Here is a 14768-nt window from a genome sequence, read left to right on the forward strand (position 1 = left end):
GCGCGTGGGCTTTAGAATATTGAGACTAGATTCTTATCCGTTTTTGTTTATGATATAAATATATTTTATTTCCAATGAGAATCTTGGCATTCATGCATTCTTTGATGATTCACATGGCGATTCTTTCTCTAATAGTAGGATTAAACGCATTCAATCATGGACAAGATCTATATCACTTGATGCATGTTAGGCGAGATCGTGTCGGTAGCATGCAGCATCGACACGATTTATGTGTGCTTCCCCAGACATTGGATGCTTGTTAGAATTATGTCGTATATCCAGTGGTGTCTCAGGCCTACATTAATTCTTTCAAGCATATGCTTTTCACCAGGATGTTCCACTTCATGGTATCCGCAGTAGGTCCGCTGACGCCGCAGCGACATCACCGGTGACGATTGTTTTAATAAGCGAGTCTCATGCTGCATCGCCCACAATATGAAGGCAAGATTGTGTAATACAATAAGAGGCATTCAACATGCCATCAAGAAAAAGATCAAGGTCTGCATTTACCATCATTGACTCCTCCTCGCAGGCAAAGTCCATGCCACCCTGGGACGGTGCCTCGTTTCCTAACTCAGTTCGTGTGCTAATAATTGGCCATGCTGGAGCAGGGAACCCCAACTATTGTTTAATCTGATCATGAAATGGTTAATGTTGGATTGCCTTTACGTGATTTCACAGTTGTCGGACAATTGACCATGTGATGATGTATTCAGTCGTTGCCAAGAAGTAAGTCATCCATCATTGTTCTTACCACAAAGGATAAATCTCCTACCAGCGAGGATATTTCTTCCGAGACCGACACCAAAACACAGACGTGATCTATGTGATACGACATCATGCACACACTTTCCAAAAGTTATCCGAGACAACTGCAATATGTTTTCTGGCATTGACGCTTTGATCTTGAAAATATTCATTGGATTTGATGTGCTGCCAACCAGTAGAAGGATGAGTTACGAAAAATGTCACCAAGGACACGTATAGTTTTCTTACTATTGACTTGATCGGAACTTCAGGAAAAAATCTTACTGGTTTAGATAAGGCAATTTAACAACCACGATGAACATATACGATTACGAAATATGCCAGCGATGACATAACAGAGGCTGCCAACCGACGTCGTAAAGCCGCATGCGATTAGCTTGGACGTCTTCGCGAATGCATGGAAGCACGCATGTTAAACGGGTAGACCTCACAAAGGGCTTTGAACAAACTTCTGCACCGCTGTTCAAACTAACAGTGAATTTGTAGCCACGAACATTGAAGTGGCAGAACAAACGATGTTACGAGAACAAATGCTGCACTGATGGGAACAGAAGAACAACCTGGTCATATCAGGCATATACCAGCTAAAGTAACCGAAACTGAAACAATATTAGAGGATTTACACGAGAAAGTTGAGAAACATGCCCGTGTTCCACAAGAAAAACCATCTGAATAAATATCACAACTAACCACTGATGTTCAAGAATTTAATGAACGGGACCGGCAAATGAAATTTAAAGATACCCCAAGGATTGTTGCTAAAATACACAATGCCAACGAATTAGAAGACTATGCTGATGTTTCACCTACCTAAAATCATACAGATGAGTTTCAAGAATAGATATTAGAGAGTGGTATGGAGTTTAAAAAATTATAAAGGATACTGTTATGTGCCCTGCGCTTTATCAAGATGTTTAAAATTATTAGGTCCTCAGTGACGAAAGGATTAAACAAAACAGACATTGAAATTATTTTTGGAGAAAAGAAATCGAAATGGGTCTCGTAATCAAGAGCCTACGATGGATGCCACCCGTTAAAGAAATATGTCCCTTCCCATTGAAGGATCACCCACCCCCACCCTTCCCATTGAAAGATCACCCACCCCCACCCCACCAAACCACCTTTACATGAAAATGTCTTGGTGGTCGTGTACGTAAACATGCGATAACCAAAACTTACAGGTCAAACGACAGCATAAAATTCCACGTTAAAGTTCAAAAGCTTGTCTGTGGACCCGCAACAGGTAAACAAACTCGTTGGTCGGTTAGAAACACTAGCGATGTTTGCTCCTGCGGGGAACAACACACCAGTGTTGTGTTACTTGTTTAGGCTCGAATAAACAGTAACACAAGAAAGCGTGAAAACAACAAGCTTTGAAAAATATAATAATTTATTTCTCTTGAAAAATTCTGTCAAAATGAGAAAAAATATGAACTTACGGTTTTAAGAATCAAATCCAAAAATAATCCAAGAATATCCACTAATAAAATTTTAAACGTCCTAATAATAAAATGTTCTAATGATTTCAAGTTCGAGTCATAACGAAGAATTCAAGATGGAAGACGATGACGTATGCTGTAACATGAAGTGTTGAAATCTACAGTTCCTTGTAGAAACAAGAAATATCAATCCGGTTTTGGAAATCTGAATAAATATTTTATCAGAGCTGTCTTGGTTCACGAATCTCACATGAGCACACGTATTTTCCAGGGAAAAAATTTAATCATTTTGAATCCAAATAATTTAAAATAACTCCAAACGACACAACACCTTCCAGTGTAAAGAAAAATCCCAACTGAGATTTTTTTCTCCAAACAAAGGTTATATCGTATTCTAAAACGCAGTATCGAAAATCCCCAAGTTGCGAAATCAAAAGGGGGGTCACGTGATCGTGTTTATATCACGTACGCTTAACATGACCCTGACGAAAACCAATCATTTTACTCTAAGAAATAAAAAAATATAAAAAATTACATCTTAAGCCACGTAGTCCCATCATGACCTCGACAACAACCAATCATTTTAAAATAAAAATGGAACTTATTTACGCGGTTGCTACTAATTTTGAATCAAGGTCAGGCTCTAGGTCAATACCTGGTGTTTACTAAAACGAATAGTCGAGGTCAAACTATTTTCTAATAAAAAGTATTAAGTTCCTAACAAACAGATCTACATTATTTTGACATAATGAAATTTTTATAAAAAATTATTTTAAAACTTACAAACAATTAAATCAGATATAATTAAATCAAATATACATAACACCAGAGGTTTGTTATGAGACGACATCGATTTGTCAACGGTTGCCCACCAATGATATTGTGGACCATGGACGTTTTGTTTGTTGATTCACGAACATATTGAAGACGTGGATGGTGTATATAACACAGATCATGAGTAATACTGCACTCCATGTTGAGCTGCTCCGCGTCTTCCACGAAATATATGTCGCGATGATAATGTTGGTGTAAATAACAACCCCGAGCGAGCGTTATTTCGATGATTACAATCTCAACAACGAAATTATGATTTGATATGACTTTCTCTGTTCAGGGGAATCCCGCATACTTGAGATTGCACTAGCATCGTGACGCGTGTATTACAGTTGGCCTAATACCCAGCCAGGACCGTCCGGAGGATGAGGGGTTCTTGACGTGAATAAATTACTGGTGTACTCGCCAGACGGTGACTCAGCATATACTATTGTAAAACTTCCCAAATGCGCGTGCGACATGGAATCAATCGATGATGAGGTCTGAGGAAGGATTTCGTTGGTTACCGGCAAAGACTCTAAATTTTTCATAATTGCATACAAGCCCACACTCAACCCCGTCATCTCAATTGAATCTATGCAATATATGGTTAAAATTAAACAGTCGTCACTGAGTACAGTTATTGGCTTTCCGAAAGAGATTTCCAAAAATAAATAAATTCTGCGTTAAAGAATTGCAGGGTATGGATTCTATTTCGCACCAGATATTGTCAGGATTACCATAATCATTCAAATCGATTTTACCCGTAACACCATCACTGGCAGTCACAAAAGCGGAGGTTCTGCAAACTGTTTAGGTTTCCACTAACCGTAGAACATGCTGATTTGATATTGATTAGGCCCACGCCTGATTATCAGCCATGTCACAATCCACGGCTGACAAAGCTTAATTTTATTCTTGTGGACCAGAACTGTTACATAGTAGATATCCGTGGAAAGGTCTTAACAGCGATGGACGTGTGATATCAGTGTGTGTCGATAACCCCCCAAAAAACCTTTTACATTATTGTTGTTGTTGTTGTAGGGTATAACGCCATTTTTCATCACACGATAGGCTATACATGGCGGCCAGTATTAATGGTGGAGGAAGAACCCGAGAAATCCACGGAAAGAACCACCGACCCTCGAGAAGATACTGGCAAACTTTCTCACATACCCACATTGCCGAATCTGAGACTCGAACCTACGCAGACAGAGGTGAGATGGCAGTGATCCGTAACGGAGAGCGCTTTAGACCACTCGGCCACTCGGGGCCCCTCCTTTTACATTACATATAACGGATACGACTTTGGTGATGTTGTCCAGAGATTATTCACAGACGCACCAAAGTTGCTCGCGGCCTCCACGCACCAACAATTGCTAAACAAGATGCAAAGCGTGTCATATTTTGCATTAAAAACATTGCTTCCGATCGGTTGAAAACCCTTGGGTAACTTATGGTCATAGACTTATGATCGAAGACAACAATTACAAGTACATTACACAGACTGGTATTTCTCCCGTGCGAAGCTTTCTTGAAAATCAATTAAATCGATGTACAAGAAGACGTCGGCGGTACCAGTTACGCCATCGGGACCTAATTTAGTCTTGTCTACAACTACATAATGGCGTTGTTTAGCAGCACAGGAAATCTCATCAATGGAAAGGAAATCGAAGCATGTGTGAGAAAGGTTGATATTGCCACCACGATTCTCAGACATGTCAGATACAGTAAAGATTAACCGAGGTCTGTTAACCCATCTATGACACCGTTTAGTACGTAAACAATAATGCAGATCATGTACAATTTACAACATTAAGGGCTGTGGACCGTGCCAATGTAGATATAGATGATATAACGTCCCAATTACAACACTTGATTTGCATCGCGTCATGAACCATCATTATCTTTTGTGCGCGATTCCTCTCAATCATATATCTGAGTTTTGGAGAGACTTTAACAAGGATTTATTTGGAACCAAACACACAGTCGTATTATATAGAAAGCCCAACAGCAACAATGCAGTTTGGAATCGTGTTCGTGTGGATGACTGTTAAATTATGTTGTTGAAATTAACATTGTGGATGCCTGTGATTATCCCTTCGGTAGCTGAAAAAACAGGGTTGTTGTAGTTGATCAGTTCTGGACGCACATCACCACTATTATTTCACACTTATGGCAAATAACTACCCAACAAGGTGTCAACACACCAAGACATTAGGTCATAGAATTTCGAAGTATAACTCGGGCACGCAGTAGGCAACATATGGATCAAATGATATTTGATTATTTAGTTGTTGTTGTTGTCGTTATTGTTGTGGGGTTTGATGCCATTTTTCAGCTATGTATGGGGGCCAGTTTTTATGGTGGAGGAATAACCCGGTAAAACCCCGGGAAGAACCACCGACCCACAAGAAGCTACTGACAAGCTTTCTCACATACCCACATTGGCCGAATCCTAGACTCGAACCGACTGTTTAGTAGTGTCTGAAGTTTCTTTGCGGTTAAATGGTCATCAAGAACCCCTCGGAATATATCTGGCTTGATTTTTATCAACAATTATGTAGCACGTGCATATTAGAAGCTGTGGTCGTTCATGGGCCAAGACCAAAACGTTGACACAGGTATGCAAATTTCCCAGCACGATTTCACCACGTTGTACCCGATATATTACTTTTCTTTGGAATATCTGGATCTGTATAGACAGTCTGTGGATGAATGCTCTTTCATGCTCGTGGTATCAAATTTACTGCTGTGATTCTGTCATAAGATGCTGTTGTTGGAGGGAGCAGGATGTTGAATGAGGGTCTTGGCATCAGCCCACAACAGTTTGAGAAAATAAAGAGCGCAACGTGAATCGCTTGCGGTGTTACATGAAAACTTTGTCCAGAAAGGTATACTGGAATTATCCACATGTGGTTGACCCAGAAATAGATGGATCATCTTAATGCAGCCAAACAAAATAAAACCTCAGTGAAATTAAAGTGGTCAAAGTCAGAAGTGTCACAAAAGCAGAAGACCTGCGGACTATTTCCATTCCTCGCGTCCATTTCAGCGTTGTTAGTGGCTGAAGCTCCCGTGGTTGTATAAGCAGCAGCGTTAGAGGCAGTCGGAACAGCATCTGGGATGGCTTTGAAAAATTATGTTGGTAGCCGCATAGTGTCTCGAAACAAATTTTGTTAAAAATTAAACCATCTTCGACTACCCTGGATAACTCGCAGAATATTCTCAGGCAGAGTTTTTTTGGTTACCCGGAACTACTAGCAAAAGACCGCACCGCAAACCAATCTTGACTCGCGATGTAAAGGTTATCTTTATGCTGAATGAACTTGTGTCGATGATCTGACACACGAAGGTAGCCGGTGTCCTTTACTTGGATTTATGAACAGTGTCTGTACTTAACCGTTTGTGTTTAAGATTAGATTTATCATTACATATACGTTATTGATTCTGAACATAATGACCATGTTATGGAATATGCTGACAGCGGCTGTTGGATCAGCTGACAGCGGATGTTAACATTTATAGCACTTTTTTTGCAGTTGTCAACAAATATCTGCTTCAGAATGGTGTTAGCAACTCCTCGTATACGCTCAAAATGTTACGACTGAAGATCTTAAGCTATGTAAACAGAAAGAAGCGAAACCAACAAGTTTCGTAATATCAACAAATAATGGCTTTCTTTAAGTTGCGAATGGAAACTTTAAGAGACACAACGTATTGTGAATTAAATCCCAAGTAGTGCCAAATGTCATGTCACAAGTCTAAGAATATATAATGTTCGGAATGAATTCCGGTGGTCTTGAATGTCTTGATGTACCACAAGGATATATTCCAGATTGTATTTTAATGAGTTCTCAATAATCCCCAATTAGTGTTTAGTCCACAAAGTGATGGAGCACTTTGTAATTCCAACGAATAATTTATGTAAATAATTCCTGTAAAATTATATATGAACACAACTGTAAATGATTCCATAGGCTGATCATAATATACGATTAAATCATCTTGGCTGGGTATTTATCGATGTGTAAATTTTACCAAATCACTCACAAAATAAATAAAGTTACACATCAATACCCAATCATGATCATTTAATCCTTATAATTCCAATATGCTTCCTCCCTGTCATCATATCAGCAGACTTCAACAAAACATTCACTTTTAGGTAGCTCGAAGTTTTTTCTTTAGCTGCTAGTGAATATATAGTTCAATCTTCGCTAGCCAAGAGTCGTCGATTCTTTAAATAGTAACATAGGATAGAGTGTCAGAGCGTGTTATGCCCGTCATATAAAGAGCTTGTTATTATCATTATTTTAGTATATAAAATTGTTTGATGCTATATAAACCAGGCTATTCTTTTTTCCCTAACATTACTCTCTTATTGGCACTTATTGTTATAGCATCGGTTGTTCTTGCTTTCTGCGTATTTCAATCTTTCAAAAGCAAAATCTTGTCCATTTTTACTGAGATCCCTTGGTCACTATAGGACCCTGACTTTCAATAACAGCTGACGGAACATTGTTGAAAAGCAAAATGCAATAATTTCTCAATATTGGCTTGTAGAACTGGCCATGTGCTTTCTTTCGCAAAATGGGCGAGTGTTGGAATGCCGGGATGATTGTGCAACTACACTGTTTTAACTTCTAATGAGCAATTTCAATCAGGGCTTGCATATTTAGGTTGGAAATCACAAAGGTGGGTGGATGGGGCTTCATATTATGGTGTAAGACGTTGGTATAGATAAAGCTTCACATGAAATTACCTGGTAACTGTGAACCAAAAGGAGTCTGCATAATTTTTAAAATATTCGTGATCAGTATCACGTGACCGTCTATATCCAATCAAATTGCAGAAACTTCGGTTCATTTAGAACAATGACAGGAATGAATAATTGTTTACCATCCTTCTATTTATACATATTTCACTTGACAAACGTTGCAATAGAATGTTCTAGAAAACTAATAATTTCATTGGAAAATTCTACTACCCCTTCAACTCGAGTTCTAGTAAACATCGGGTTTAAAACTTAACATTATGACAAAAGTCAGGCATGCAAAAACCCTATCTACAGCTCTCAGTCACACGCATGGCAAATTACTGTGGTTTTATATGAACGCAGTGCCAGGCCCCAAGAAGACACAATCGCCGGAAATTTAAATAGTCCACCGAAAGATATTTTCTATGATTGTATGACATTCGTACCAGTAAAAATTAATAATTGTTAAGAAGTGGGTGTGCGTGTTGCGCCTGAAGAATACCAGCTGGTCGAGCATTTATACTTCGCCATCGTAGTAATATTAGAAGAACTGTGATAGATTCTCAATGTTATAGACGCGAAATTAATCGAAGCGGAACAACAGCTGCGATATGAAATCACCAAGAACCGTGTTACTAGCATAATACAAATTTGTGTATATGGTCGTTTGTGATATTTGATAGTTTAAATCCAGTTAGTAAATATACTCCAAGGCAGTCGAGGATCAAATAATTTCGATCGCAGAGTTAGAGACTGTATGTTGGTAGAAGTGATAAAGAACTGATCAGTCAACCAGCATGCTTGCCAGTAATCCATCAGTCAATTTTGCCAGTAATTGGCCTGACTGCGGAGTAGCTTCACTTATGCGCACACCGGGGAAGGCTCACCACGGATTCGCCTGCACTTGCTTAAATCATATACTCGAATGTGACAAGCAGGGTAAAAGTTTTAAAGTCGTGGAGTATGCAAGGCGTTGACCTGTTATCAGTAAGCACGGTTGAAAACACTCATTATAATACTACCTTCCTTCTAAATTTCTTCTAACTGATATATAAAAAGGCAACTTTTTACGCCTTTGAGTTCTAGCATAAGTGCCGTGTGCTTCTGGCCCGCTGGTCCGTGACCTATGAGTCTTGAGAAGGGCCAAATAATACCGACAGTGGAGGAGCTTGTTAAAAGTTTCGGAAGTCGTTATTAAATTTCATTGGGAGGATCATCTGATTTCTGCAGTTGTTTTCCATATAAAAAAATATCAGTGTTAAATCAACCCCATCAACACGTTTATAGACATTGTCCTAATTTACTTCTATAAGTTTTAGAAGTTAAATCTAGATTTACATTTTAAGTCAGACTATTATAGACGATCAGATTTTTTTAAAATTTCGAACTTAAGTTAAAATTCCGACATAAGCTCTCTTAATAAAATTTAGACCAGTAACCCAGTCTATAAAATCTTGGATCACAAGATTCAATCTTGTTCTCAGACCTCTTGCTTAATGTATATGTCACGGAAAGGAATGCAATAAAAAGTTTTTCAAAATAAACTTTAAATTGTTTTTAGTCTTTATTCATATTTTCAGGTTTTCTAGCTCTAGTGTAAGTGGTATGATACAAATGATGCGGGAGTGTCTCATGTTGCATCTCCAGGAGTGTCATTTTGTAACTCGGAGGTAAAGCTTTGTACATTAAACGAATCCAAGATGTTTTTTTAATAGCAGGTATACACGCAGAAAGCGAGAGTAAATACACAACATAAATCACCTGGCTTAAAGTTTTAATAATGTGCATTTTGAATAAAAAGGCGGAATGGTCTAATCCATGCATGAACACGCGGTTTAATGCAGGTATAAGGATGGAAATGGGTTGTCTAACCCATGGATGCACATTAGCTTTAAGGCATGTATTAAGGCGTAAAGCTTCTACGTTGTGAACAGTAGATATTATAAAATTCTTGAGATTTGAATGAAAATTTGATGCAGTTTTCAGCTAGCTACATTTCGCCTGCCATAAGTTTTATCTCCTGTAGAGACTTCAGTTTCCAGTGAAAAAAAAAACGTATTGAAGCCTTTGGTTGACTAAAAGTATAGATTGTTTTTTAAACTATGTTTTTGAAAAATTTTATATCCCTTTTTTTTTCTTCAAAAGAAAGAAAGTAGTGACGAAAGTTGTAAAACTAGTGTTGTCATTCGCCTAAAGTTTTATTGTCTGAAATAAGGCTGTAACGCAGTTTCATTTAAAGGCGGTAGGGAGAGCAGTAGGTGGGGAAAGCTATCCAAATGTAAGATTGTTTATCATTTTTATCGTTGCAATCTTCATGCACCTCCTTCAAAAATGCATGACCACATTAAATAAGTCAATATTTCATCGCGCAGATTATCTCAATGTGTTTGGCACAAAAATTCGACGAATTTATACACGTGGACAGTGCCCGATAAAAAGAATATCACCCTATTTACTGCCAGAGACTTTTCCTGGGATAAGAGGATAGAATACTATATTGTTGTGAATTCAGGTGTTTATATGCGGTTTTTTTTTAACCTTATATATTCAACGTTAAAGAACTCAATACATTTTATGGATAAAGAAATCCATCGTTCAAGAACTTGTAACAAGCAACAGTGTTTGCTTGGTTTGGAAAAAAATAGTCGGCAAACCATCGAGTTTAGTATAAATTCTGGAGGAATGCCTCGAGTTTATGTGTAGTTTTAGTTAATACTTAATGATTTTCTACGCAGTTTTTGTCAGTATTCCATTAAAAGAATTTATACAAAGCTGTGAAATTAGCATAACCATGCATGCACAAGTTGGTGCCATGTATATAATGGCAATGAATGCATATCTCAAAGAATAAAGAAAGAATTAATGAAAAAAATGGGGCAGTCAAAGACGCTGTTTACTAAAATTTGTCATCTCCCGTCAGATATCTCTGTGGAAAGGAGTTTGTAAACAAGCCAATTAGGAAAAGTAAACAAAGTGAAAATGTCAATATTCAGGTTTGTCCCAGGTCGATTTTTGTCAAATTATTTAATGCAGCTGCATATATAGAACACTCGATATTCGATTGGTGAACAGGGGACCAGACAAACATATCAATTATGTCTTTAGTGGAGGAGAGTTGTCAGAGAAGTACATTAGCAGACCATTTATTTGCACCAGAAATGCGTTGCCTTAAATTAGACATTCGGCGGCTCTTAAGACGAAAAACTTAAATCTTTTTTGGTATAATTTTATTATACATGTCTCTTTTTTCTTTCTTCTCTTCGTCTATCATATACAGCAGGTATCGAAGTAATAAACATTGATAAAATGCCATTAAAAGTGTATGTATATATCTATCGATCCACCAACCTACGTATCTATCTAATTATCATAAAAACCTTGTTTTTGCCAGGTGTCAAAGTGCATTCGAGAGTATGAGTTTATAATAATAATAATAATAATAATAGTAGTAGTATTTCAAATACTTTAATATTTTTAAAGCATTCAGTTGAAAAATATGAAAGAGAGAATGAGAGACTTTAACTCACCGGCAGAAGATTAGAAGAAGAAAGGTATTCGCCGACCTTGTGATCGTCAGTTTCCTTCGTTAAATACTTCTCATCTGTAACATTCAAATTCTTGCTATCATTATCAAAGTTCTCTACTTCGTCGTCAATAGACTCATCTTCGTTCGATGTTTTTGTCGATTCTGTTGGCGATACGTCCTCATCTGACACACCAAGAGCTGCAATAGATTTGTTTTGCTGACGTGAGTTTGCATTATGCATATTTATGTGGTATGTTTATGATATAATGTATACCATGAAATTTACCACTAAGGATACTACTCTTATCGGATACTGCAACTGCTACTACTGCTACTATTACTACTACTACTATTACTACATTGTCTCATACTATTGTTATTGGCTACTACTAATATCTAATATCTTGTCTGATAATACTGATATTGACTACTACGACTAATAATAATACTACCACTGCTGATGCTACTACTACTACTACATATATTACTACTACAACTACTACTACATTGTCTGATACTAATGTTAGTGGCTACTACTAATACTACTATTGCAGTTTTTTTATAAAAAAAAAAAGAACATTCATGGTAAATTATGATATAGATCGGATTAATTATTACATACACATGTATACTAAACATTTTCTTGTTAACACTCAGCGTATACATGAATTTCATACTTAAAACATCATTGTACGCTTTTGATTTCTGAGTAGAGGATATACAAAGTCGCTTTGTTTCTGAGTTTCAGAGAAAGCTAATTTTTAATTTTCAGATTTGTTCCTGCCAAGCACACTTGTTGACTTTACGGACTAATCTGTTAGCACAAAGACTAAACAAATTCCGCACCAATCACTGTCCCACGAGTAAATTTACACAGCGTTTAAGCTGAAGATAAACTTTATATATCTAGGTGGGGTATAAAAAGAGCTTTGTCTAAATGGAGAATCAACGTAATTAGTATAGAAATTATACATTAGCATTATTATCGCCTAAATAGCATCGTTCTTGTAAATTATTTTGGTGTAAGGTGAAATATACAGTACAAGTAAAAGCACCAACTTAAGAGAGTGTGTGTGTGGGTGGGTGGGTGTTAGAAACCTTGAATTGTAGCGAATCAATTGTAGCGAATCAATAAGAAGAAATCACTCAATTTTAGGACTAATAACTAATATGTTAGTTCAGTCAAAAGGTATGTAACTTTCGCAAAATTTGGACAAAATAATAATAATAATAATAACAGGGGGGATGTACAAGAAAATACTAAAACACTAACATCAGTTAATCCAGCAGTAGTATCAGTACTTATGTAACTATGTGAGTTAGGTTATACAATAATTGTGTATATCATACTGTGCCATTAGTGTGTATTGGCATATCATATCATACTGTGCCATTAGTGTATATTGGCATATCATATTGGGCCATTAGTGTGTATTGGCATATCATATCATATTGGGCCATTATTGTGTATTGGCATAACATATCATATTGGGCCATTAGTGTGTATTGGCATATCATATCATATTGGGCCATTAGTGTGTATTGGCATATCATATCATATTGGGCCATTAGTGTGTATTGGCATATCATATCATATTGGGCCATTAGTGTGTATTGGTATATCATATTGGGCCATTAGTGTGTATTGGCATATCGTATCATATTTGGCCATTAGTGTGTACTCGCATGTCATATCATATTGGGCCATAAGTGTGTACTCGCAAGTGCTGTATAACATGTAGCAATTTACACTGCCTGACAAGATAAAATGCATCGTATTTATGTCGGGGAAAAATACATCTATAACGGGAATACAATTTTGAAATTTAATTTATGTAAAGGAGTGACTATTAAAATCAAATGCATTCACGGTAATAAATTCTCGGTTTCCGTTTATATGTTTCCCCGTAGTCGTCTCCAAAATTAGGTCAATAGTCTAAATATCAATGGTAATAACAACACGTCTCTTTCATACAATGTACAGGGAAGGAAACAATAGTAGTCAAATTAGGTTATTACATAGACGTTAGTGGTCAACTGTAAAAACGAGTGTGCAATGGCTATTTTTGCTACCTCTAATGGACAAATATCAATCAATTCACATGCATACAAAAAAAGATAATGCAACCGTATAAGCTAGATTAAATGCACTCATATTCTTCATCTTTTTTTAGTTATCTTTTTCTCACCTTTGTCCCATGGGGACATTGTAGCTCACCTAATAATCCATATGGTTCGTCGACTTCCTAAAATGACTTCCATATTGTACAGTTCAGGCTTTGAAACGGATATTATAATTTTGTTTTCCATGATAAGGACACATTTACCTTTAATGCCCTTCTGTAAAATAAGTCACAACAATTTTGAACCAGTAGAAATATGCTCCCTTTAAGGTAGCTACTCTTCAATTTTAGAGAGCAATTTTGGCTTGCTTAGACACAAGAGATTAAGGAAGAATCAGATGATTTGCACTACAGGCAAGTCCTTCGTGCAATTAGAGTTCAGTGCACAATTGATATTTACTTTTAACAGTGTCAAGTTAATTTGTTGAAATGGTTGATCAGTTATGTCACTGTTTTAAGACTTAAACCGTTTATTTTCATGCACGAATCTGAGAATACAAAAAAAAAAAAACCAAAGGACAGAAAAAACTCTCCTTCAGTATCATAAACATCGATAGAGAAATTTGGGGTTGAATATAAAATGAGACGATTAAACTCTCCTTTCATTTACATATCTCCAATTTACAAAGTGTTGTGAAATAGAAATATAACCAATAACTAAATAGGTCATACATATAGGTATCAATGCAAACAATTTATGCTTTTCTGATCTTTCATGCGCGCCATAGGACCAAAGTTAAAGGGAGATAACTTTTCAGACATAAATACATTATTTGCAAAGATGTAAAGTATACTGCGCAAGTGAGGTTTAGTTTGGTCTGGTGTTTTACGGCACAGGAATACAAGCAGGTTATTTGCGCCGAGTCAATTGGAGTAGAGTGCCTTGTCCAAGGACAAAACTATAAAAACCAGCCCAGGCTAATCCGATGGTAGGATTCGAATTCTCAACCTTTAGGTCACGAATTCTGGATGCTAACCTTTTCGCCTTCGCAACTCGTGACTCATTTAATTGACTCTTACGGCAAAGGGCGCATTTGGCTGTATTTACGTGCTTGCAATAATGCGTATGTTAAACTTCGTTCATATTTTCCGCCAGATCGTGTTTGAACATTTAGAACATGCTGAAATTTAAACAGATTGCTTTTTAGTTTTAATAAGAAAACTAATTACCTTTGAAAAGTGTCTTTGTCCGGAAGAAGGCTATAATCAGCCGGAAGACCGTTTGACTGTCAAGTTTCCGGTGAAGTGTGGATCTGTCCAAGGGAATTAAACTTTCTAGTCCTTTAATTTCCGTTCGGAGCTTGTCTCGATACCGCTTGGATTTGAAACTGGATAAATAT

General features: G+C 37.0%; 1 protein-coding gene across 2 annotated transcripts in view; it reads right to left on the bottom strand.

Moving 5' to 3' along the window:
- LOC149794949 (uncharacterized) overlaps positions 1 to 14768 on the bottom strand; it is a 72610-nt gene that overhangs the window by 43580 nt on the left and 14262 nt on the right. For both annotated transcript variants that reach the window (XM_089964611.1, XM_089964610.1), the window contains exons 3-4: positions 14599 to 14756; positions 11307 to 11503 (exon numbers count right to left, since the gene is read on the bottom strand). In XM_089964611.1, the coding sequence (XP_089820737.1) occupies positions 11307 to 11503; positions 14599 to 14756 (355 nt within the window). The remainder of the gene's footprint in view (positions 1 to 11306; positions 11504 to 14598; positions 14757 to 14768) is intronic.

The sequence above is a fragment of the Sinohyriopsis cumingii genome, chromosome 7 (assembly GCF_028554795.1).
Source record: "Sinohyriopsis cumingii isolate HCF-2022 chromosome 7, ASM2855479v2, whole genome shotgun sequence".
In the NCBI taxonomy this organism is placed as follows: Eukaryota; Metazoa; Mollusca; class Bivalvia; order Unionida; family Unionidae; genus Sinohyriopsis; species Sinohyriopsis cumingii.